Genomic DNA, 25,183 nt, shown 5'->3' with positions numbered 1-25,183 from the left:
AAATGAGCTTTATTGACTTTGGCTTTCCCAGTTCTGTCAGCACAAGATGCATATAGGAGGGCCCAACAATAGTGATGAATATCTTCTGATTGTGCGTCCCCGCGAAGAATTGTATTCTGCATAAGATGTGGGCTTTGAATCGCAGCTGCTTCTTTAAGATGCAGGGCTTCTTTAACTTGAAGCTTTAAGTGTATTCATTATGCAAGCTTTTGCCTTATAGCTAAAGTGAAGGTCTTAGAATTCAGAACATGAATTCTCCACATCTTTACATGAATAGGTTGAAATGGGGGCTATTTCTCATCATTTTTATGATCACCATTCACTCAGGATGTGAGGAGTTTAAAGCCCCAGTGGCTGGTTCATTGTCTTTAGAGCCCCTCACTTGAGAGGGATGTGAGGGCTTGGCCTGTATCACTGCAGCTCAGAGGGATAATTATAGTGCCCACAAACAAACAAATACCAGCGCACATATACAGTACGCACACAAAGACACGCACATGCTGACCGGCTGGTGCTGAGCTGCTACACCTCATTAAATTGGGAAATGAATCCTGAATGAAGAGCTGGCTCCTTTCCAGATAAGAATCATCAGGCGTTTGGGGATTCACCGTAAAATGTATAATTAACACATTTATTCTCTCACTGTCACAGGCCTGAGACTGTGCATTGCCAAGTTCAGGCCGTACTTCATCTATTTATATAAATGTTAAAGGGATAGTTCACCCAAAATTCAAATTTCACTCATTATCTACTCACCCTCATGTTGATTAAGAGCTGTGAGAATTTTCAGAGTCCTCTGTTCCTTCTCTGACTTACGGGGGGGGGGGGGGGTCCGCACAGCAGTATTTGTCCATATAATGGTTGTCAATGGATACCAACTTTCTTCGTCCAAAAAGACACACCAAAAAACATCCAAATACCTTCATACTGCTCGTCTGTAATGTCCCTCTTGTATTGAAGCCCCGACATGAGAAATTGTTCCGAAATTTTTTTAATAAGTCTATATTTAAGCTTGTTTGTAGCGGAAGCTCCCAGTGTCTCGGTTCACTGCTCTTCCTGTGTCAGTGCAAATCTCGCGTGATTTGCACTGACCAGCGGAACAATTTCTCATGTCGGGGCTTCAATACAAGAGGGACATTACAGACGAGCAGTATGGAGGTATTTGGATGTTTTTTGGTGTGTCTTTTTGGACGAAGAAAGTTGGTATCCATTGACAACCATTATATGGACAAATACTGCTGCGCGGACCTTGAATTTGAATTTTGGGTGAACTATCCCTTTAATTTTCAAATTACTATAGTTTTTTTTTGTTAGATTTGTTCACAGTGACAAAGTTTTTGAAAGGAGGATTGGAGGTGAGAAATGATCACAGTATAATATGTTGCTCATTTTGGATGGATTTTGGGTAAGTGACAGCTGATGATGAATTTTTGATATAACAAATTGAAGGTGAGAGTCTGATGCAGCTTTTCTACTCAGAGCCAGCCTCAGCATCTCTGCCTCAGCCTGCAGCCTGCAAATTAACTTGATGAAATCCCACCGCTCACCCCCCAGCCCCCCAACCCCCCAACCTTGGATCTTTGTATGTCAGACCCCGAGACGGAGCTGCCTGATGGTGTACACAGCATCGTGATTGGGTGCCCTGAGCGAATAATACAGACTCTCCCTGGAGAAACATAGTGGGAGCTCGGGGCAGCAGACGTTAGCCTGGGTCTCTTCCCATGCTACCAGACGCCGGCTCTGGGGCCCGTACTGAATCACCACTGCAGGGCAACACTAACAAATCTATCACTTCCCCCCAGAGAGGAGCGGGTCAGGGTCTGACTGCCTCGCGGTCTGGCCCACAGTCCCAGACAACGGCTCCCACCACCTCATCTGACCCAGCTCACACCCAAAAGGCAGGAGGAGGCCGCTACACGCAGCTCCACCTTTTTTTTTTTTAAATGCTGCTTGATTTGATTCTTTCATACAGTAATGTCCCAAATTTGATCGTGTGGTGTTGTGATAACGCAGCAAATGAGTCTGCCTGGGCTCTAAATTAAGCTGTGACATTTTAATACTGTGCCAGAGGATGCCTTGGGTGAGACAGGCAGGAGAGCCAGATAAAAATAAAAAAAACAGGTCAGACTGCTGTTGTTAAAAGACAGAACACGTCCTCTCCTGTTTCCGTTTCCTCCTTATTTTTAAAATCCATCCACATGCACATAAAAATAATGAATAACACTGATCATTTCGTCGTGTCAGCGCTGAATTATGCAGATGAATATAAATTCAATGAGCAAAGTCATTTTAACTCAGCGGTTGGTATTATTCTCTGAAGCTTGAGTTATCGTCTGGTTTTTGATGACCATGACGGCGATTATTCTAAACACTCGGTTTAATTGCTTCTGGTTGGATGGAGGTGTGATAAGGCAGCACTCAAGCTGCCTGGCAACAAGAGGAAAGAAAATCACTATGCTTCATATGATAACACACATTTCAGCTTTGGTTTTCCTGTCTGTTCCCCCCGTGTGTCTACCGTCCAAGTTGTGTTGAGATTGTATTAAGGGATAGTTCACCCAAAATTGAAATTTCACTCATTATCTACTCACCCTCATGTGGACTAAGGGCTGGGAGAAGTTTCAGAGTCCTCCGTGGCTTCTCTGAGTTACAGGGGGTCTCGCCGTAGCAGAGCATGTCCATATAACGGTTGCAAATGGATACCAACTGTCTTCGTAACAAAAAGACACACCAAAAAACATACCATGCTGCTCGTATGTAATGTCCACTTATTTAATTTTTTTCGGAACAATTTTGCATTTCGGGGCTTCAATACAAGACGGACATTACATACGAGCAGCATGGAGGTATTTGGATGTTTTTTGGTGTGTCTTTTTGTTATGAAGACAGTTGGTATCCATTTGCAACCGTTATATGGACATGCACTGCTACGCTGAGACCCCCTGTAACTCAGAGAAGCCACGGAGGACTCTGAAACTTCTCCCAGCCCTTAGTCGACATGAGGGCGAGTAGATAATAAGTGAAATTTCAATTTTGGGTGAACTATCCCTTTAATCAGTGGCCAGTTAGTCTGATCCAACCTGAAGTTGAACCTGAACACCCTGTTGAACTTTTTAGCGTCTGTCCCCACTGGAGCAGACGTCGGAGATGGGAGATGTGCTCCATCACTTATGACACATCCCACCGCAACATGACATCCCATGAAAGCACGATGGCTCGTGGTCTGAAATGTGACCTAATTGCAGGTCAGTTTGCTTCTGGCTCAGTGAGTCAGTCGTTCAGTCAGTCAGATAAAGCTGAGAGACGAATGGAAAGTGAAGTGTGTGCCCCCTCCTCTCTCCGTCTTGTCCCTTGGCTTGTCATCTGCTGGGCTGATGTGATCGATATGGCAGAGAAGCCTAATGGCATCACGGCCGCGGCAGTGATTAGCTGAGCAAAATGAGCCCATGTGGGCCGCGTCGGTCCCCGTTGGACTGCACTAGATCAAAAAGATAGCTTCCAGCAAACTGCACTGCATGGCAACGAACATCGATCTGTGGCCAGAGCTATATGTGTCTGTCTCGCTCATTCTCCCTTTGTCTCTCTCTCAGCAGCCGATGGATACAAAATGGAACAAACTCAGTATTATGATTGATGGCCTCAGTAACTATACGCGCTCTTCGACTCAGTAATCTGTGCTGCAGCGTCCACCCTCTCATCTCTGACACTTCTTGTCTCTCTCTCTCTCTCCTTCTGTCTTTCACAGTTGTAGAGTGCGCACGTGTCCTCAGACTGTGTGACCGAGCGGAGAGGCGGGACGTCACCGTATCAGGGGGGGCAGACCTTACGCATCACACGCCGATGATGGAGAGGAGGAGGATGGACATAGCGCTGCTGGTGCTGTTAATGGGACACCTCGCCGCGGCGCTGGAGGTCCCACTAGACCGTAAGGCAACATCCAAGACACAGAACATGGACTGATGACAGCAGTCAGGTTTTTTTATCTTGTTGCAGTAAATGTATGAGTTGATTGGCAGGAAATTGAATTCTGAATTGAGGATTTGCTGTTTTATATTAACATATACAAACTCAACATGAGAATGATGCAGATCAGCATTTTGACAAAATTTAAAGCTGTGCCTTTTATTATATTGACATTAGATTGAACACACAGTCCATTAGAAAATTTGGTTGATGAAATCTTATAGCAGAAGTAAGCGATCCGGTGGTTTTGTCTAACTTCTTGTCAGCCGATGGAGTTAGCAGTCCCCGCCCTCGTCCCTACGTCACCACATTCACGCGCATCCCTTGGCTGCACACACAGAGAGGACCGCCCCTTTATGCCGTTCTCTCTCCTCATTGGATAAAGGTTGTAGGATACAAGGAAAGTTTTCTCCTCGGCTTACAGCAGAGCAGAGTGACTGACAGACCCGTGTTTCAGACCAAACACTCTATAGAAGTGATTAAGACTTATATTAACACAAATATTCCACTTACTTCTGCTTTAACTTAAACTTCCACATCTTACCAAGTTTTATTTCCCCCCACACAGCTTTTCCGTTGTTTTACCTCTTCTACACTTTGTGATAGCATCAGTTATCAATGAAAATAACAACAAAATCTCAGAAAATCTACATTTCCAGAGATTATGTTTTTATCTGTTTTATCCTAACCTGCACATATTCAATTTAACATTGTGTATGGCAAATAAATGCATATGAGAAGATGGAACCATAAATGAAATGAAATTTATATGAGCCTGAAATTGACAGATCTACAAACACTCATCTTTCTGTGTATCTATATATTTTGAACTACCCTCTATAAGTAAATCTCTAAAGTCATATTCCTGTTTTCTCAGGAGTCAACATAAACACCAACTGTACATGTTGTTGAATTGGTTTCATAAAGCAACAGTTAGACACAATCATTCTGGCTGCGTCTGATGTGGAAAAGCAAAGAGCTTTCCAGACTGACCTTCAGCTTATATTTCTTGGTTGGAGCTGTTCATCATTGGAGACAGGCATTGCTCGTGTGGGAACTGGCCTTGTCCAGAGCTTGTTCTGAAGCATAAATAATGCAGGAACAGATTTTTCCCCACTAATGTCTGGTTCTCTTTACTGTCACAATTTTTTCTTTCTTGTTTGCTGATTCTCGGGGAAAACACAAAAGTTCTGGAAGGATGTAAGTGTCAAACCGTGTGAAATCACTGCAGAGGTTGTGTTCGCCGTTTTTTTTGTGTGTGTTTTTTTTTTCTTCTGTTGTGCACTGAGGTTTATATTTTGCTTTATGACTATATTTTGTATTAGATTTTGTCTGTTTTATGTTATGAAATGCTGAGTGTGGTTTGGAGTGGAATATATTGCATGCATTGATCCCTAAGTTGTTGTTTTTTTTTGCTGTTTTTGTTGTGTGCTCCTGCAGCGGTAGAGCCTTTTTCATAGAGCCATAATGCAGACAGCATGAGTTCTTATGTCATTTGTTCTGTCATAGTCCATTAGTTATCTCCCCAGTGCTGGCAGGAATACATTAAAGCATCGGATCATTACAATAAAGTGAAACGTACCTGAGCAGTCTGCATGCCTTTTTTTTTTTTTTTTTTTTTTTTGCTGCTGTACGTGTTCTCAGAGGTGTTTTTTTTTGTGCCTGTCAGCAAACTGCCGTGTGTTTGAGCCGGTGTGGTAAGTCTGCATGCGGCTGGTATCAGCGACGGCTTGTGTGGTCAATACTGCAACACAAAAAACAGCTTAGCCATGCAGTGGAGGTCATGATTTAAATATCCTTCTCTTTCTGATCGCCTTTAGTGCCGCAGCCGCCGACCATAACTCACCAGTCCCCCAAGGATTACATCGTAGACCCACGGGAGAACATTATAATCCACTGCGATGCCAAGGGGAAGCCTCATCCCAGGTAGGAATCTGTGGACTGTGATTTTGCATTTGCGATGCTGTTAGAAGAAGAAAAAACATATTCCAGGTGTGGATTCAACACCCACCTGTCAAATTTCCAGTAAGAGGCCTCAGCTGACAGCAGCTCTCCAGAAATTCAGTCTAAAGTGTGATGGATACAGGTTTAGTTTATACAAACTTTCTAATAAATAAGGAATATTTCCGTTCCAGTACAGTACACACTATCCTTGCCAGAGGCCAGTGTGAGCTCATTTGATTCCTTTGCTCCAAATTATCCCACCATCCTTCCTTTATTTATCTGAGTGTAACACCTCATTAATTTGCTGGCACCAACACGAGCCCACACATAAGTGTTTGTATTCAACTCATTGGCAAAATACATCTCATACTGTACTGTAGCTCTTAAAGGGATAGTTCACTCAGTTCAGGTTGGATTAGACTAACTGGCCACTGATTAACTGTTAAAGGGATAGTTCACCCAAAATTGAAATTTCACTCATTATCTACTCACCCTCATGTCGACTAAGAGCTGGGAGAAGTTTCAGAGTCCTCCGTGGCTTCTCTGAGTTACAGGGGGTCTCGGCATAGCGGTGCATGTCCATAGGGGTTAGGGTTAACGGTTGCAAATGGATATCACTTTTCTTCGTAACAAAAAGACACACCAAAAAACATCCAAATACCTCCATGGTGCTCGTATGTAATGTCCGTCTTGTATTGAAGCCCCGAAATGCGAAATTGTTCCCAAAAAAATTAAATAAGTCGCGCGAGATTTGGACGGACCAGGAAGAGGAGCTTCGAGAAGCTTCCGCTGCAAACAAGCTTGAAAAATAGACTTCTTTAATTTTTTTCGGAACAATTTCGCATTTCGAGGCTTCAATACAAGACGGACATTACATACGAGCAGTATGGAGGTATTTGGATGTTTTTTGGTGTGTCTTTTTGTTACGAAGACAGTTGGTATCCATTCACAACCGTTATATGGACATTGGCACTGCTACGCCGAGACCCCCTGTAACTCAGAGAAGCCATGGAGGACTCTGAAACTTCTCCCAGCCCTTAGTCCACATGAGGGTGAGTAGATAATGAGTGCAATTTCAATTTTGGGTGAACTATTCTTTTAACCTGCACTTACTCTAAAACCAAGTCTCATGTAAACCGATAAGGGTTTAGGATCTGAGGAACTCTTTTGAAAAGCTCTTTTAAAATCCCTGAAAAGTTTTAACCTCATCTATTATGAGGTTAAAACATATCTGCCTCATCAGGAACAGTTTGATCAGACTCAATGGGACTGGTGATTAAAATGTGATGATCCATCCTTTTACAGTGATTATTAGCTGATGACCCCTTTTTTTTTGTTTTTTTTTGCTCAGTTTCTCCTGGACTAGAAATGGGGTCCACTTTGACATCGAACAAGACACCAATGTGAACATGAAGCCCCACTCTGGGACCCTGGTGGTGGACATCAGCAGGGAGAAGGCTGAGTATTACGAGGGAGTGTACCAGTGCACAGCCAGAAACAAACATGGAACCGCCGTCTCCCACAACATAGTCGTCCGACAGTCCAGTGAGTCTCCACTCAGTCTGTCATTAGATCTCTTTTTTTTTCTTTTCCTCCACCATTTTAATACCATTCATATCTCACAACATGTTAAACCAAGTCATTTCTTTTCTTTTTCCAACAATTAAGTTGCATTGTCCATCTTAAGCGTGCTCCTGAAAGGTAAAGGTGCATGTAGAATAGAAAGCAGCATGTTTTACTGTGCAGGCTCTGCTTGTGGACAGAGCCCAACATCCCTCTGTGTTTTTCCTCCGGCATATTGTCATTCAGTCAGGCACCGTCCCTCTTACCTCGCCTCGTCACCTCTGTCATCACGTCAGCGACAGTCCATTAGCAGCCTTCAGGTTATGACACTCCTCTTCCACTGATGTGTGTTTCTTTTTCTTTTTTTCCCCCCTCCAACCAATCCAGGGTCTCCCTTGTGGTCAAAGGAGAAAATCAAGCCAATCGTCGTTCAGGAGGGCGTGTCCTTGGTGCTGCCGTGCCAACCCCCTGCTGGCTTGCCCCCTCCCATAATATTCTGGATGGACAATAGTAAGCACTTTATTCATGGAAGATCGATTTCTTTTTAGTCGAACATGCGCACCATAATTGATCACTTTATATAAACACTTTTAAATGTAAGGCAAGGCATCTTTATTGATATAGCTAGCACATTTCATACAAAGGCAACTCAATATGTGTTCCATAAAGACAAACCATTTAAAAAGAATAGCATAAAACAGCATAAAAACAAACAATTTTTTTTTAATTTAAAAATTGTAAACATAGAGTTAAAAGCAAGAGCAAAAAAGAATAAAAAAGTAGAATAAAAGAAAATAGATAAAGTTTAAAGTTCTCAAAAAGAGCTTGGCTATAAGCACATAAAAAGAGAAATGTTTTTAACCTGGATTTAAAGGTGCTCACAGTTGGGGCAGATTTCAGTTCTGCTGTTATTTTGCTGTTAGTTGTGTGCAGCATAACAGCTAAATGCTGCTTCACCATGTCTGGTCTGAACTCTGTGCTCCACTATCTGACCTGAGTCAGTAGATCTCAGAGCTCTACTGGGTTTATACTCTACTAACATGTCATTCATGTATTCTGGACCTAAACCATTCAGTGATTTGTAAACCAGTAGCAGAACTTTAAAATCTATTCTGTAGCTGACTGACTGGTCTATCAGCACGCCAAATGTAACGATACAGACTGAGCTTTAGTTGACAACACCACACCACAGTGTCTTCTCTGCAGCTTTTGATGTATCACACAGAAAACTAGATCTTCTAACTTCATTTTCTCTTAGTAATTAAAAACTTTTCCCCACATTGACTCAGAAATTGAAATTAAAACTTCTGCAGCTGCAAAGTCGACCTCAATAGCTGCTTCACTAAGTAGCTTTTCATTGTATCGTATCCACTTCTTCATCAGTCCTGTGCAGCTGCACCTGCTGAGGAAGATTGTGCACTGATGAAAGACACTGAGTGGACCTGGTGATGAGATTGTCTAGTCGGCAGCAGTTTGGGTTCATTTCTTCAGGTTTTAACATTTCTGTCTCTGAGATTTATGCCCGAGGACAAATGGAAGTTATTAAAGTTGCGCTTGTGGTTTTGATTCATCAATTTAACCACCACATTTCTTTTCTGAAATAGTTTCTCTTACCTAAGATAGTCCTGAGGATACTTTGAAAACAGGGGCTTTTTCTTCAGGCAGAAATTCTCCAAACGATTAGATTTCTTTCTCTAAATTGGATGAACCGGTCTTTTAAAAGAAGGCAGGACATGCAGCTTTAACAAGTACTTATTTAAACTACCGGACACATGAGAATTTTAAATTGCTGTACATTTCAGACTTCCAGAGGCTGCCTCAGAGCGCCAGGGTGTCCCAGTCCCTGAACGGAGACCTCTACTTTGCTAATGTGCTCCGGGAGGATTCCAGGAACGACTACATCTGCTACGCCCGCTTCCCACACACACAAACCATCCAGCAGAAACAACCCATCACCGTCAAGGTCCTTAACCGTAAGTCTGACTCGGCGCGAGCAGAAGAAAGCGCCCAAATCCACAGAAGATGTAATGAGGTAGCATGACTGAGACGAACAGAGCGCTATAGCGTACGTGTGTGTGTGTATACGGTGTGTGTGTTTGTGTGAGGCGGTTCAATTACAGTCGTATGTTGAAGCTGGGCTGTGTAGGAGGGAGACAGCGTGTCCTATCTCTAATCCCATCCTGAGAGACGCCAGTGGTCGTCATCCCACTGAAAAGACATATTGTCAGAACTCTCTCTCTCACGACGCCCCGCGCGCTCTGCCAAGCCGGCGCTCGTTTTATTTCTTGTGCGAAACGTCTGCACTCACAACAACAAAGACCGCTCTCATTCAGCCCCAAGTTTGTTGTCAACGTGACGACGGGCTGTTCCCACAAGAGCCTTGTGACGGTGGCTCCTTATTTTTATTTCAAGTTTAGTTCTGTTCAGTTTTAATTTCATGTTGCATGTGTTTTTTTTCTTTGTTCTAATGATTTCAACTTGTGGCGTGTGCAATTTTTCTGTTGTGTTACAGTGGATGCAATCAATGACACAATGGCAGCTTTTTACAATGACACTGATTTATTTAGTGGTGAGTTTTGGCATCCCCTAGTGTTTACTCCCCCTCAACCTACAGTAGTGCTCCAACTCTGGCTCTCACCCACTAACACTAACCCTCCATCCTGACAACCCTGAGGCTTCCTATAATCACACTGGTGTATTCTGGGGTGGGATCTGGCACCCTCTAGTGTTTACCCCCACACAGAGCTGTTACCCACCGACACTAACCTTTAAACCTCAGATCTCATGGTAATTCTGTATCCCGCTGTATTCCTGCTCTATCCATTCAACCCCCCCCCCCCCTTTGATATCTATTCACTTCCTCCTATGAACCGCTTCAACTAGCACCGCATGATGATTCCAGCGCCGTCTGAGCTGATTACATAACTGAGACATCTGGACAGTTCTGACAATCAGAGCAGACATGTGAAAAAAATTAACTACATATCTACAAAAACACATTAGTAAGGTGGTAATTTGAACACATTAAAGAATCTATCTGATACTAACACAACTCCTTAAAGTGAGGATTAGTTATAATTATTCCTCTTTCCTCACCTGTCAAACAAATGGCTGCAGTCCTCATCTTTAAATCACTCTTTCCTCCTGCTCTGCCTAATTTTAGAGCACTCCTAGCTGTTTATCTTCCTGTCATGTGCTATTTTCATCTTGCTTCATTTTAGTCATGGCTCAGTTTCTCTCTTTGTTTAAATATCATAAAGATTTACCTAGATTTTGTATTTCTTTAGTTTCACAGATTACTTCTTTGATGAGTCACAGTCGCAGAAATCAGATCTTTGTATCTTTATTAATTCTCAATTTTAGAATAAGTTAATTTTAGTCTTTATTATTAGAGGAGGAACACAACATTGCAAATAGCAAATTGTGAGCAGAGCTTTTTTTTATAAACCTTAGCAGAGCCAGAAAGGATTGAGATTCTCACTCTCTGATGAACTCATGCAGAAGAGATGGTGACAGCTTTCTTTGTGCATCTGTGTGTGTGTGACCACAGAAGACCCAGTGGATGAGAGGAAGCCAGTCTTCCTCACCCCATCTGGCCCCTCCAGTTCCAAGATGGTGTTGAGAGGACAGGTGCTGGAGATCGAGTGCATTGCAGACGGACTGTAAGTGAAAGAATCGGCCATTACTTCAGTCCCGAGAGCCTCGAGTGGCCACCTGCTCCAGTGTCAACATCCCTCTGCCTTTTCCCCCCTCTCCATCTCTCTCTCTTCCACTGTGAATCCAGGCCCACCCCCGACCTCTCCTGGACCAAAGTGAGCGGCGAATTCCCCGCCAAGCGCACCTTCTTCCTGCACTACCAGAAGACGCTGCGCATCGTCAACGTGTCCGAGTCGGACGCCGGAGAATACCGCTGCACCGCCAGGAATCGGCACGGCACGGTGCACCACACCATCCGCGTCAGTGTCAAAGGTGTGTGTGTGTGTGTGTGTGTGTCAGTGATGATGAAACGCACGCTGTCCAATCGGGGGCCAGTCGCTCCTTCTTTTCTGTCACTTCACTCTCCCTCTCCCTCCGTCTCATAATTGATTTATGCGCAGATGCCAACAGGGGCAGTGTGTTCGGTGATTAATTCTCCAGCCTCCTGTTCTATTTTCAGCTGCTCCATATTGGATCGGCAGCCCCCCCAGGAACCTTGTCCTAGCTCCAGGAGAGAACGGCGTTTTGACCTGCAGGGCCAGCGGCACGCCCAAACCCTCTGTCACCTGGGCGATGAATGGCATCGCCGTGGAGAGTGAGTGCAACCGGCTCCGTCTGACTAAAGCTCAACCAGCTTTGAAAATGAATTTCCAGTATAGGTGGTCTTTTTCATTTTGCATGAGTTGATAATATCAAATTCTATTATATGAAATACAATTTTATTTATTTACTCACTCATTACATTTTTATACTGCCAGTAAAACAACTCAGTGATGAAGAGCAAGATGTTTTTTTCTGTATTACGTATAAAGTTTAGTTTAGTTTAGTTTATTATAACAGGACAGTGTTCAATACCATTAGTGAATGGTAAAACAATGAAAAGATGGTTGTACCAGATTTAGCCTCTAGGGCTAATGTCCATCTGTAGTCCCAACATAAAACTCACAATACAGATCACAATAAAATAGTTAGACAATGCTCTACGCTGTGCCCATGTCTTATTTTATTTTAAAGGATTAGTTCAACATTTTGTGAAATAACTCTTATTTTCATGTTTTATCAGCGACAACCAAACCAAAATGAGTCCCTGCACACAACCAGCTGTAAATTCACAACTTATTTCCACATTTTGTTTTTCTAATGATGAAAATGAAAAAATGAAAATGATGAGTCTTTATTCTAAGCTTACTGTAGATAACTGGTTACTAGTAGCAGCTTTGTTGTTAGTGCACAAATATGAGAGGTATCGGTTTTCTTATCTACCTTAACAAAAAACCAAATACACTGAATATTTCCCAGAATACTAAATGTTTAATTCCCAGAACTTCAACAAATTAAACACAGCTTAAAAGAATTATAATTTGTAAAATCAATGAATACAAAAACAAGGCTAAAAAGTAGTGTCCCTCACAGAATCTGTCTGCTGATCATTTCTTTCAGTACTGAATATTGCGGACGTGTTTTGGTTGCTACTGAAAAAGAGCTGAAGTTTGAAATACAGCCAGTGTGTGATGCAGGAATGAGAGCGCACATCAATAGTTATGTTCATTGACTTCAACCAAAATTCACAAGGCCGGAGTATCATCTCACATCCCTGTGTTATCCACAAACAGACGCTCCCAGAGACCTCAGCAGAAAGGTGGAGGACGACACCATCATCTTCACCGACGTACAGACGGCGTCCAGCGGCGTCTACCAGTGTAACGTGTCCAACGACTACGGCTACCTCCTGGCCAACGCCTTTGTCAACGTCCTCTGTGAGTTCACTGCACTGGATCCATTTGTGTTTGAATGCTGTGTTTTCCATTTACATTGATTTCTGGAGTGTAATAACATGTCAATAATTGCCGCTGCCTCGCTGCAGTGGAGCCGCCCAGAGTGCTGACACCAGCCAACAAAGTCTACCAGGTCATCAAAAACCACCGGGCCCTGATAGACTGCGCCTCCTTTGGGTCACCCATCCCTGAAATTACATGGTGAGTTAATGAACTTTTATAGAGGGGCGCTGGAATTATGTTGCTTCAAGCACTCACAGTGGTTTTCGCCCTCTCTCTTTTTTCTCTCAGGTTCAAAGACAGTCGGTCCAGCACCCTGGGAGGAGACCCCTACATCCACCATGACAACGGGACTTTAGAGATCCACATAGCTCAGTCTCGAAACAGCGGCAAATACATCTGCGTTGCCAGAAACACTCTGGGTATCTACGAGAATCACGTCTTCCTGGAGGTCAAAGGTCAGAAAATCTCTGTGTATACAAGTAACTGACACAGTGTGATGCTTAGAATGGAAATGACTGACAAAAGAATCACTTAAATGTGTATTATGAGTTGAATCACATTCTTCCTCTTCAATGTAGCACATACTGTACGTAACCTCTCGACCAAAAATGTTACAATGGTCAAAAACATCTTCTTTTTTCTTGCTTTATATCTAAGTGGCAGCCACGATAAGAGCTGGTCCACTTCTCTAAATGCTGAGGAAGGAGTTTCAATGCTCGCTGTCTTATCTCCTTTAACGTAGGATTCACTTGTGAAAGGATAAGAGATAATGTCATCCCACAACTGCTTGTGACAGCAACATTTAAAACAATGCACCATTGTAATTTTAACTTGGGCAGCCTGACTGTACACAAACAATAAAACAATGCCTCTGTGAGATTCTTTATATGATTAGCTGAGCTCCAGATTCTATAATTGTAGATTACTTCATCTTGTCATCAAGTCATCTTGAAGAACAACTACATTGAATTGTATTGAGTAATACAATGTACTCTATATCAATGTTCTTTAATGTAAGGCACTCAAATGATTTTTTCTTTACTGAACAAATGTATAAATCAGTCAAAGAATAGTTCATTCTGGCCCTTCCATTGTTTTTATTCAATTATTACATTATTGATTTTAATTATATTATTATCTTGTTACATTCAGTCCTGTTCATTTTCTCTTTTTAGTTAGGAAAGTGCATTGCAAGCATATCATCTAACTTTCAGCAAGTGAGCAAATACCATAAACTGTAAATTGCTTAATTGCTTAAATAGACAGCTGTCAGTCTTTTTAATAATTTATAGAGTTATGAATCATTTATTAATCAAAACAATCCTATAGAATTCTATGAAGAAAAATTACCTTCAGTTGAATCACAATATAAACTATTTAAGTCTACCCCAATACCAAACAAAGGTGTGCAGAACAGGATACTGCTAGGGTTTATAGTAGGGCTGACCCAAAAAATTCAAAGCTTCGAAGCTTCGTTCGTTGCCATGGTAATCGATCATGAAAGTCCGTGATCGATTTTTTTTTTTTTTCCTTTTTCCCTTTTTGACACCGGTTCTCATCGGCAATTGTTACATTAAAATGAGGAGGCTACTTGGCATCCTGGAAACATGCCTGATTATGGAGATATGCAGTGTTTGTTTGTCATAACTTTCATTATTTCTGCTACGATCGCGCACCCCCCCAGCCGTCAAAATATGATAATCGGGACAGCCCTAGTTTATAGAATGAGTTTCGACTGTCCCTGACCTCGTCCCTCCCGTCCCACCAGAACCCACCCGTATCCTGAGGCAGCCCGAGTACAAAGAGGTCCAGAGGGGCCGGTCTGTGGTGTTTGAGTGTAAAGTGAAACACGACCCGTCGCTCATCCCCACCATGACCTGGCTCAAAGATGATGGAGAGCTGCCTGATGACGAAAGGTCAGATGCTTTCCTACGTTCCAGACCATTAACCTCATGTTTGCTGTCATTTTACATCAGCTGTTCCAGTTAGTATTTGTTTATGGCGTTTTTTCCGGTCGAGTCAGACGGCCACCCACCCTGAACCTGGCTCTGCTTGAGGTCCCAACCTCCTAAAATGACCTTTTGTTCCCTTTCTTGTACTGGCTTGGGTGCTTATTCTCATCTTGACCACCTGATGGTAAAACAAGTGAAATAGCTTTATCAGTATATTTAATCTGTCTGTATGAACTGCTCTTTTCAACAGACTGATTGTAGACTCTGACAGCCTCACCATCACTGATGTGACGGAGAGCGACGCGGGAACATACACCTGCATCATGAACACCACTCTGGACCATGACTCAGCCAGCGCTGAACTCACTGTTGTTGGTATGTACAGTACTGCTTTGTGGAAGCTATTTTTCACTGACTGGTAAAACAAAACTCAGGATGATTAAAGTGTAACCTCTCCATCTCAGGTCTTCACAGAAAAGTGAATCTGTCCAATAACTTAACCAGCGCAGCAGATTGAATTCCAGTCCTCCAAGGTTAATTGCCTGAGAGTTTACTTAAGAGGGCTGGAGCGGATTTAATCAGCTATCCTGTCCTGTCATCGCCATGAATATTTAACTGTTGCCTTCTTAGCGAGCCAGATAATCTTCTTGTTGTCTTCTGGCTGACTGACCACTAAACTCCTCATTTCACTCCTGCCCCCCCCCGACCCGGCAGAGGCCACACCAACACCAGCTGTTTTATACGGTAAACCTGCAAGCACGCACGGCCATCCAGATGTGCCCTGCTGACGCTGGCCTTGTGTTGTTCTCCATGTTTCTGTTTAGTGAAGCATGTCGTGGCCTGAAGATGCTGTTTGTTTTCGACAATCATGAACCATTTTGAATATTTATTTTCTTCCTTTTTGATCTACCAGTGTTGATTTGTTTGTCTTTTTTTTTTTTTTACACAACTCCCCCCCAAGTCCTTTTTTTTTCATTTTTGTAATTTTGAATTCATTAAGCCACTGATGCAAAAATTAAACATTTAGGCACAAGGGGAAGCAATTTCCTCTCACACTTGAATGGGAAGACAATTTATAAAGCAAACATCTCTCTCCATTCCAGCACTTGGGATATTTTCAAATGCACCATTTGCTCGTCGCTCATTTATTCAAAGCATGCATTTGACTTTATCGCTGCAATTTCAAAACATGAGCATCAATTTAGCCTCTCTGGTGAGGCTGAGACTCGATTTCATGCGGCGTGATTATGGAAGATGCTGAGACTGAGCATCAGTCGTTTCATATGCATGATGTGGCGTCTGCATGCGTATCGAAGATCAAATAACTTAAATAACATGTAAAGAAACGGTGTGCTCGGTTCAAACAACATACTATGTAATCATTATATGGAAACAAATGAATGAAACCTGTTTTGTTTTTGCTTCATCTTATCATGGCATGGATCATCCATCTTCTTAACTGTGACAGGACATCACTGTGGATATTGTCCCGGTGTAATGTGTTAATGTTGCTCCTTGTGATGCGTCTCCCCCCAGAGCAACCCGACCCCCCAACTGACCTCGAGCTGACGGACCAGAAAAAGAGGAGTGTTCAGCTCACTTGGACCCCTGGGGATGAACATAACAGTCCTATTCAGAGTATGTCTTAAGTGTGTGTGTGTGTGTGTGTGTGTGTGTGTGTGTGTGTGTGTGTGTGTGTGTGTGTGTGTGTGTGTGTGTGTGTGTGTGTGTGTGTGTGTGTGTGTGTGTGTGTGTGTGTGTGTGTGTGTGTGTGTGTGTGTGTTTGGGTGTACACAAACCCATTAAGAGTGAAGCAGTTTTAAAAAGGGCCACTCAACTGATTTTCACATATTTTCACAGCTCAGTCATGAGGCATGTAACATGTGAGGACAGTTTTATTATGCCTTCTAACAGTAAATCCACTGTTCCTAGATTCATATCACGATGAGTCACAACATTATGGACACAATTAAATGTTCTGTATTTAGATTTAGACTCCCCCAAGCAGAGTGTGGAGATATGTGCACAAAATCATAATTCAGTTTCACAGATTGCAAAGAAAGAAAGAAAGAAAACACCCAAGCTGTGTTTCAGAGAGAGATCCATAGGAAGTTGGTCGGTCTGAATCAGAGGTAATGATGCATTTCGGTGGTGACAAGTTTTCTTGGTATAAAAACAACAAGCTATTCATAGAAGAGTCTGGTTCCACCAGTGCAGCATGTGTCACCGCCCCACTGTCTATTAGTGTTGTCAGCATGTTGTGAACACTCATCATCGCACTGCTGGAAGTAGCATATTTAGACATATTTTGGCAAAAGCTTTTGCTTTTTGAGAAACAGACGCCAAATAAACCATGAGGGCATTCGTTCCAGTGTTGTGATCATGACATCAGGCTGTGTATCAATTGTTCAGTTATGCATGGTGCTTTTCTTTTTCTTTTTCTTTTTTCTTCTTTCAAATTCAAAAACAGAATTTCTGATCCAGTACGAAGACGCGCTGCACCACCGAGGTCACTGGCACAATCTCACTGAGGTCCCTGGGACCAGGACAACGGCTCACCTCAAACTGTCCCCCTATGTCCACTACACCTTCAGAGTGGTGGCCTACAACGGTGTGGGTCTCAGCCGCCCCAGCTTCCCCTCCAGGATGTACAAGACAGAGGCTGCAGGTAGAGACTCGGCTCTAGTGAATCCACCAGCACAATTAAAGCAATTTATTTGAGTAAAAATATTAAAGGGATAGTTCACCCGAAATTCAAATTTCACTCATTATCTACTCACCCTCATGTCGACTAAGAGCTGTGAGCGTTCCTTCTCTGAGTTACGGGGGTTCCGCGCAGCAGTATTTGTCCATATAATGGTTGTCAATGGATACCAACTTTCTTCGTCCAAAAAGACACACCAAAAAACATCCAAATACCTCCATACTGCTCGTCTGTAATGTCCCTCTTGTATTGAAGCCCCGACATGAGAAATTGTTCCGAAAAAAATTAAATAAGTCTGTATTTTAAGCTTGTTTGTAGCAGAAGCTCCCAGTGTCTTAGTTCACTGCTCACCGGCGGAACAATTTCTCATGTCGGGGCTTCAGTACAAGAGGGACATTACAGACGAGCAGTATGGAGGTATTTGGATGTTTTTTGGTGTGTCTTTTTGGACGAATAAAGTTGGTATCCTCTGACAACCATTATATGGACAAATACTGCTACGCGGACCCCCCCGTAACTCAGAGAAGGAACGGAGGACTCTGAAAATTCTCACAGCTCTTAGCCGACATGAGGGTGAGTAGATAATGAGTGAAATTTGAATTTTGGGTGAACTATCCCTTTAATATAAGATGGACGCTTCATTTCAGAAACAAGTGAATATGTTGAAATGAGCCTCAGAGAAAGGTTGGAAGGGTTTTCTGTTGGATAATGTTTCATTTTGTCTGTATTAATAATTCTTCCAGCTCCAGATGAGAACCCAGCAGGTGTGCAGGGATTTGGAACAGAACGTGACAATCTTGTAATTTCATGGAAGGTAATAAAGTTGTACAGGGCTATCCATTGTAATCCTGAGGCATTTACTGGTGTCCAGGGACTACTTCTCCTACTACTACTACTACTTTCCTTTGTTCTTTTCAAAAATTTCTACTTTCTAATCTGCCAACACAATCATAAATTACATGATTTAAAACTCTTTAAGTTTTCTGTTGAAAATTGAGTTGAAAACACTGAAAACTTTCTTTTCTGCAGCCGCTGACAGGCTTCCAGTCCAACGCTCCAGGGCTTCATTATAGAGTAATGTGGAGGCAGAAGGGAATGGAAAGCGACTGGACATCAGTGACCGTGGCCAACAACTCCAAGTTTGTTGTTTCTGGAACGCCCACATTTGTTCCATATGAGCTGAAAGTTCAGGCTGTGAACGACCACGGAGCTGGACCCGAGCCCGCTATTGCCCACGGCTACTCTGGAGAGGACTGTGAGTTAGGCCGACGGACTCTTTTGGACTGTGTGCGAGAGCCTGAGTTGATGCATTTGGCTGTCTGACATGTAACATTTTACTCAGTGTTTTGGCTGTTAGATTTAACTCTTGTTGTGTCCCCTGTCTGTTGTATAGTGCCTGCAGAAGCTCCAAAAATTGTCCACGTTGTGCCGCTGAACAGCACCCTGGTGGAGGTGCACTGGGAGCCGGTGCCTCCCAGAGTGATCCGGGGACATCTCAAAGGATACAAGGTCCAGTATTAAGGGTCGACGTGCAATGTGCCATGTGCAACAATCCCACCAGCAGGGTTTTAAGGGTTTTATGCCCCAAACAGATCAAGAGAAGCTGATTCATGCTCAATAGTCATCTCCAATAGACTCGACTACTTTAATGGTCTTCTGACTGGACTCCCCCAAAAAATACCAAACAGCTGCAGCTCAAGTTTTAACCAGAACAAAGAGATCAGATCACATCACCCCAGTTCTGAAGACCTTACATTGGCTCCCAGTCAGCTACAGAATAGATTTTAAAGTTCTGCTCCTGGTCTACAAATCACTGAATGATTTAGGTCCAGAATACATGAATGACATGTTAGTAGAGTATAAACCCAGTAGAGCTCTGAGATCTACTGACTCAGGTCAGATAGTGGAGCTCAGAGTTCAAACCAGACATGGTGAAGCAGCATTTAGCTGTTATGCTGCTCACAACTGGAGCAAACTTCCAGCAGAACTGAGATCAGCCCCAAGCACTTTTAAATCCAGGTTAAAAACATTTCTATTTTCATGTGCTTATAGCTGAGCTCTTTTTAATAACTTTAAACTTTATCTATTTTCTTTTATTTTGCTTTTTTATTCTTCTTTGCTCCTGCTTTTGTTTTGCTTTATGTTTTTTGTTTTTATGCTGTTCTTTAAAAAAAAAAAAGTTTTGTCTTTATGTAAAGCATTTGCCTTGGTATGAAATGCGCTATATAAATAAAGATACCTTGCCTTGCCACCAGACACAGCCATGCTCACTACAATTGAACTGCATCTTGTAGGTGTACTACTGGAGAGAGCGCAGCCTCCACAAACACAACCCCAACCACATGGAGAAGCTGATCCTGACCTTCAGTGGCAACCACAGCCGCGGCCTGCTGCCCGGCCTGCACCCCTTCAGTCTCTACTCCTTTAATGTCCGAGTTTTTAATGGCAAAGGAGAAGGTCCTCCAAGCCCCACCCAGAAGTTTGAGACGCCTGAGGGAGGTAAGAGAAGACATGCACTCTCTCTTTTTAACCTGTCTGCTGTTATGAATTGTAAAGGAATTTCAAAATGATAATTATTTTTTCCGTCTATGGTGAAAATCACAAAGCCGACCTTCCTTCACTGTTTAATAAGAAGGTTACATTTTAACACAGCCGCAGCATCTTATGACAGCTCATGTTATCTTTAAATACGAGGTGGATTCAGTTTAAAATGCATTTGATCAATAAATGAAATACTCCCACTGCAAACCATTAAAGATATATGAAAATAAAAGTTGAATGGCTCAGTGTGTGGGTGTTGCAGCTTTCACTTCATTATACTTTATTATGTGAAGGTTGAAAATCCTCCACAGTCATTGATTCAGATAATTATTATTATGATGTTACCCTACAGTAGCTTTGCTTTCATGATCTTGTGTTTTTTTTCCCTCCACAGCGCCTGGGATGCCGACTTCTCTGGTGGCCACCAACTCAAACACAGACTCTTTAACCCTTCAGTGGAGTCCTCCTCACGAGCGGAACGGACGCATCACTGGCTACACCCTCAAGTATCAGCCAGGTGAGGCTTTTTAAAGTAATGAATCCTACAGTAGCTTCAGGCCTCAGTGAGCCCAGCGTTAAATGTCACCTTCTGTCATGTAGTTTGTAGTTTTGTCATTCTTCTCCATGTCCTGTACTGCCATTCTGTTCAAAGTCGGATAATGAGACAGATAGGAATAACGAGAATAGTCTAAAATCTTTTCAAACAAGTCATTTTGCTTAAATTACAACACAAATTAACAAGTCAACTTTTGTCACTCCCACCTTCTACACCTTCTGAACCCCACACCTCCGTGCTTCAAATGCTTTCATTTCCACCTTTGTCATGTTGACACTCGACCCCCATCTACGACCCCCTCCTCCCCTTCCATTCAACTTACCTTTACTACTTCCACCCCCCTTCCATCCCGTTTTTTTCTTGTCACCCGACCTCCCTCCGCCCTGTAGTCAATAACTCCAATGAGCTGGGCCCAGAGGAGCAGCTGGCCCTGCTGGCCAATGAGACCTCAGTCACTTTGCCCAACCTCAAGTACAACACACGCTACAAGTTTTATTTGAACGCGAAAACAAGCGAGGGAGAAGGTCCAGCCATTACTCAGGAAGCATCCACCATCATGGATGAAGGTAAGTCAACACAAGTAGACGACTAAAAGAAGCTGATGGAAACAGTATTCTTGTTTCTGCAGCTGGAAACATACACTTATATTTACTGTAAGGTGATAAATGTGTTTTTTTGTTGTTTTTTTCAAGATGGCAAGATCCAAACTTTTTAAGTCCAAGTCCAGCCAAAAAAAATTAAAGTTAATCACAGAGCTCTTCAGTTCACCATACTTTACTCAGTGTTTTCATCCATCTGACCTTCATCAGGATGGTTAAAAAGTCAAAAGATTAATATTTTTTGGAAGAGTTGGCTTTTCACATTCTCATTTCTTATAAAAAAAGATCAAATTAAAAACATTATGGTAAGACCTAATGGAGGCCAGATGGTCAAAACATTACACAAATCAAGTGTGGTCTTATAGAGGAGAGTTGTGGCTTGTGTTGTAATCACACACAACTGCCCCTCTGTCTTGATTTAGTATTGTTCACATTGACAAACTGACCCCAGACCCCAGAATGCAGTTTGTTGTAAAGCATGGTGTTCTGATGGTGAGTGTCCTCTGTAAAGTAGTGCAGAAACCACCACTTCATTTATAAATTAGTCGAAAAAACCAATTGACAAGATGACAACAACTCAGAAACCCCTTTTATCTTTTATATCGGCCATGTTGGTCTTTGGAAATAGTCAGCAGACAGACAACAAGCAATTTTCTGACATTTTCTAGACAAGACAATTTAGTGGAAGAATGGAAAAAGAATTGATGAAAATGTTAGCTGTGATCGTAATCATCAGATTGTTAATAATGTAATGTTATACTTGTGTATGTGAAATGTTCAATGTATAGTTTAATGCACATCATTCCACAGCACTTTGAGTTTATTTTTGGATATTTTACAAACATGTCATACTGTACTTAGTTATTCCATCCAGTGATCACACACATGTTCCTGTAGTGTAGAACATGCGTGTGATCCAGTTACATTGCTGTAAACGGTGACCCATGCTGTTATGAAACCTCAGACCGATCACTTTACATTGCATTCACTCTTGCATGACACAGCATGACCAGCTGAATGTCTCACCCGTCCTGTTGTTTCTCTGTGTTCAAACTGCGGCTTCAGAAACCCACCACGAGCATGAATTTCCCCCCCTACCTCTTTTAAATTCTGCTGCCCACCAAAACGCTCCAGTGCAGTTCAAAGCTGGAGAAGTTCAAAGCCACGTTAGATAAAGATGCCGTGTGATGTGTGCCTTTATAATGTCATGTGATAAAGTTACACAAGTCTTTTCAAAGCACTTGGCTACATTTTTTATTGTAAGCGCCTCTGGCAACTTTGACCTCCTCTCATTTCTTCCGTGTTTTCTGGTGCTGCTTCCCGCTGCATGGCGAGGCTTTGCTTGGCGTGCCAGTGATCTGTGTGCAGTGTGTATCATGACTTCAGTGTTTGTCGTGTCCCTGTCTGTGGAAAGTGTTTTGTGTGTGTCTTGTGTGTTATGCAATCTTTACCCCTCTATACTGACAGTAGTATACAGGAAATCCTCAAACCTCTCATCCCATCTCATGGTTCCTCCTGACTTGACATTGTTATAGTACAAGGCTGTGATTGTCTAGATTCAGAGACTATAATGAAATGAAAGCATTTAAAGGGATAGTTCACCCAAAATTCAAATTTCACTCATTATCTACTCACTCTCATGTCGACTAAGAGCTGTGAGAATTTTCAGAGTCCTCCGTTCCTTCTCTGAGTTACGGGGGGGTCCGCGCAGCAGTATTTGTCCATATAATGGTTGTGAATGGATACCAACTTTCTTCGTCCAAAAAGACACACCAAAAAACATCCAAATACCTCCATACTGCTCGTCTGTAATGTCCCTCTTGTATTGAAGCCCCGACATGAGAAATTGTTCCGAAAAAATTAAATAATTTAAATATTTTAAGCTTGTTTGTAGCGGAAGCTCCCAGTGTCTCGGTTCACTGCTCTTCCTGTGATTTGCACTGACCAGCGGTACAATTTCTCATGTCAGGGCTTCAATACAAGAGGGACATTACAGACGAGCACTATGGAGGTATTCAGATGTTTTTTGGTGTGTCTTTTTGGACAAAAAAAGTTGGTATCCATTGACAACCATTATATGGACAAATACTGCTGCGCGGACCCCCCCCGTAACTCAGAGAAGGAACGGAGGACTCTGAAAATTCTCACAGCTCTTAGTCGACATGAGGGTGAGTAGATAATGAGTGAAATTTGAATTTTGGGTGAACTATCCCTTTAAGTGCCAGTCATTGGATTGTCCTTTGATCAACAGACCTACAGTATATCTTGATGGTTGTCTTCTCTCTTGTGTACTCAGCGCGGCCCGTGAGTCCGTTTGGGAACGTTAGCTCCTCGGTCGGAGAGGACGGGGCCCTGATCAGTTGGGAGTACTGGGGCCCGGGAAAAAACATTTATGTAGAATACATAGTGCAAAACAGTAAGCAACGCGTCTTTGTTTGTGTTAGCTCTACACATAGGTGGCAAGAGATCCCTACTTCATTATTGGCTTGTGCAGGTGAATAGAAATATTGGCAGTCATATCGCTGCTGGCTTCTGCCAACGTGGACCCAGATGTGATAAACAAGGCTGCCTGTGATTGGATTGCTAATTACCCAGTGCTGTTATTGACTAGAGTTGCGCGCATTTCCCCGTGATAATCTTTGCTGGAGTTAATGTAGAGAAACTTCACAAAAAGCAGCACGACCATTCCGGCTATGCCAATTGATTTTGACTGGAGGGGCTCTCCATTGTTTTTATCCACCTGCAGTGAGGATGACAAGCACCATGTTGTTGTAGTATGGCTCTCTCACACCTACTGCTAATGAATTAGATTAGGGAGATATCATGGTCATAGATCCCAGTTGTGTAGAAAATATCATTAGTCAGACCTTTTTCACATTTAGCTCTTCCACACGTTATGATGAGCGGCCCTGAGAGCGCAACCCTGTGTCACTTAAAGGTACATTGTGTAACTTCTCCTGTTATCTATTCACGAAAATCGATTATTTCATTCAAAAGTCTGTTTTTCATTAACCAGTACTCCCCCCCATCAACAAGTGAAGTGTTCCTTTCAGCTCTGAATGAGCCGTTCATATCATTCATATCTCCATGGAGCGGGTAAGCTCGGTGCTGCTGCCATGTGGTGTCGCCATGTTTTTACGTTCAGTGGCAGCGTGACGGTAGGAAACCACGGAAACTCAGCGGAGACATCGGAGCTGTCGGCTCGGGTCGAGGTGACGTCTGTGAAAAGTCACCACGGTAACGCAGTGAGGACTGTGAGGACTGTCGGAAAAACAGCCGTCAAACCAGATGTCATTTTAGTCACAGAAGTGGAGAGAAAGCCGGTAAAACGTGGGTCAGGTAAACAATACCACATCACCATGACAACATATTGTCACGTGTATTGTTTTGCCTCGTGCTGACGGACCACTTGTTTACATAGAGGCTTGTTTAAGCCGTTACGTGCAGCGGCTGTCGTCCGTCTGCCATCTAACCGATTTCACGTGAATGCAGCATGAAAAATATGACTGAGTTGCTTGCGATCTACAACCGCAACGCTAGATGGGAGTAATTCTTACACAATGTACCTTTAAGAGAACACATGCAAACAGACCAAATGATGAAAACAGCGTCAGCCATTTGACAACACATGTGCAGCGTTCAGAAAACAAGTGTAGGCTGTAACTGCCATGACTCTGTGAGGCTGTAATAACAGCCACAATGACCATGCTAACTTGTTAACAGGTGTTATATATTTGCACCATCCTAGTCTAGCATGCAAAAATTTTCTAAAAACACAAAGTACAACTGATGCTATTGGGATTGTCGATAAAGTTTTGGATTAATTGAGGTTTGGATCTGACAGTGGAGTTAGATGGAAAGACATTTCACTAAAAACCACCAGGGAA

At 42.7% G+C, this 25,183-nt stretch overlaps 1 protein-coding gene across 1 annotated transcript in view; it reads left to right on the top strand.

Annotated features, from left to right (window-relative positions):
- LOC310987838 (neuronal cell adhesion molecule-like) overlaps positions 1 to 25,183 on the top strand; it is a 91,678-nt gene that overhangs the window by 59,359 nt on the left and 7,136 nt on the right. The window contains exons 3-26 of the mRNA XM_083974292.1: positions 3,746 to 3,925; positions 5,784 to 5,889; positions 7,259 to 7,452; positions 7,858 to 7,980; positions 9,273 to 9,443; positions 9,983 to 10,039; positions 11,021 to 11,132; positions 11,255 to 11,439; positions 11,627 to 11,761; positions 12,780 to 12,923; positions 13,031 to 13,142; positions 13,233 to 13,399; positions 14,713 to 14,860; positions 15,147 to 15,271; positions 15,611 to 15,640; positions 16,433 to 16,534; positions 17,367 to 17,564; positions 18,344 to 18,414; positions 18,630 to 18,855; positions 18,994 to 19,109; positions 19,895 to 20,099; positions 20,536 to 20,658; positions 21,087 to 21,263; positions 23,593 to 23,712. Coding sequence (XP_083830418.1) covers positions 3,841 to 3,925; positions 5,784 to 5,889; positions 7,259 to 7,452; positions 7,858 to 7,980; positions 9,273 to 9,443; positions 9,983 to 10,039; positions 11,021 to 11,132; positions 11,255 to 11,439; positions 11,627 to 11,761; positions 12,780 to 12,923; positions 13,031 to 13,142; positions 13,233 to 13,399; positions 14,713 to 14,860; positions 15,147 to 15,271; positions 15,611 to 15,640; positions 16,433 to 16,534; positions 17,367 to 17,564; positions 18,344 to 18,414; positions 18,630 to 18,855; positions 18,994 to 19,109; positions 19,895 to 20,099; positions 20,536 to 20,658; positions 21,087 to 21,263; positions 23,593 to 23,712 — 3,232 coding nt within the window. The 5' untranslated portion in view covers positions 3,746 to 3,840. The remainder of the gene's footprint in view (positions 1 to 3,745; positions 3,926 to 5,783; positions 5,890 to 7,258; positions 7,453 to 7,857; positions 7,981 to 9,272; positions 9,444 to 9,982; positions 10,040 to 11,020; positions 11,133 to 11,254; positions 11,440 to 11,626; positions 11,762 to 12,779; positions 12,924 to 13,030; positions 13,143 to 13,232; positions 13,400 to 14,712; positions 14,861 to 15,146; positions 15,272 to 15,610; positions 15,641 to 16,432; positions 16,535 to 17,366; positions 17,565 to 18,343; positions 18,415 to 18,629; positions 18,856 to 18,993; positions 19,110 to 19,894; positions 20,100 to 20,535; positions 20,659 to 21,086; positions 21,264 to 23,592; positions 23,713 to 25,183) is intronic.

This window comes from Trachurus trachurus (assembly GCF_905171665.1).
Source record: "Trachurus trachurus genome assembly, chromosome: 6".
NCBI classification, from domain to species: Eukaryota; Metazoa; Chordata; class Actinopteri; order Carangiformes; family Carangidae; genus Trachurus; species Trachurus trachurus.
This window is presented reverse-complemented; position numbering and strand designations above follow the sequence as displayed.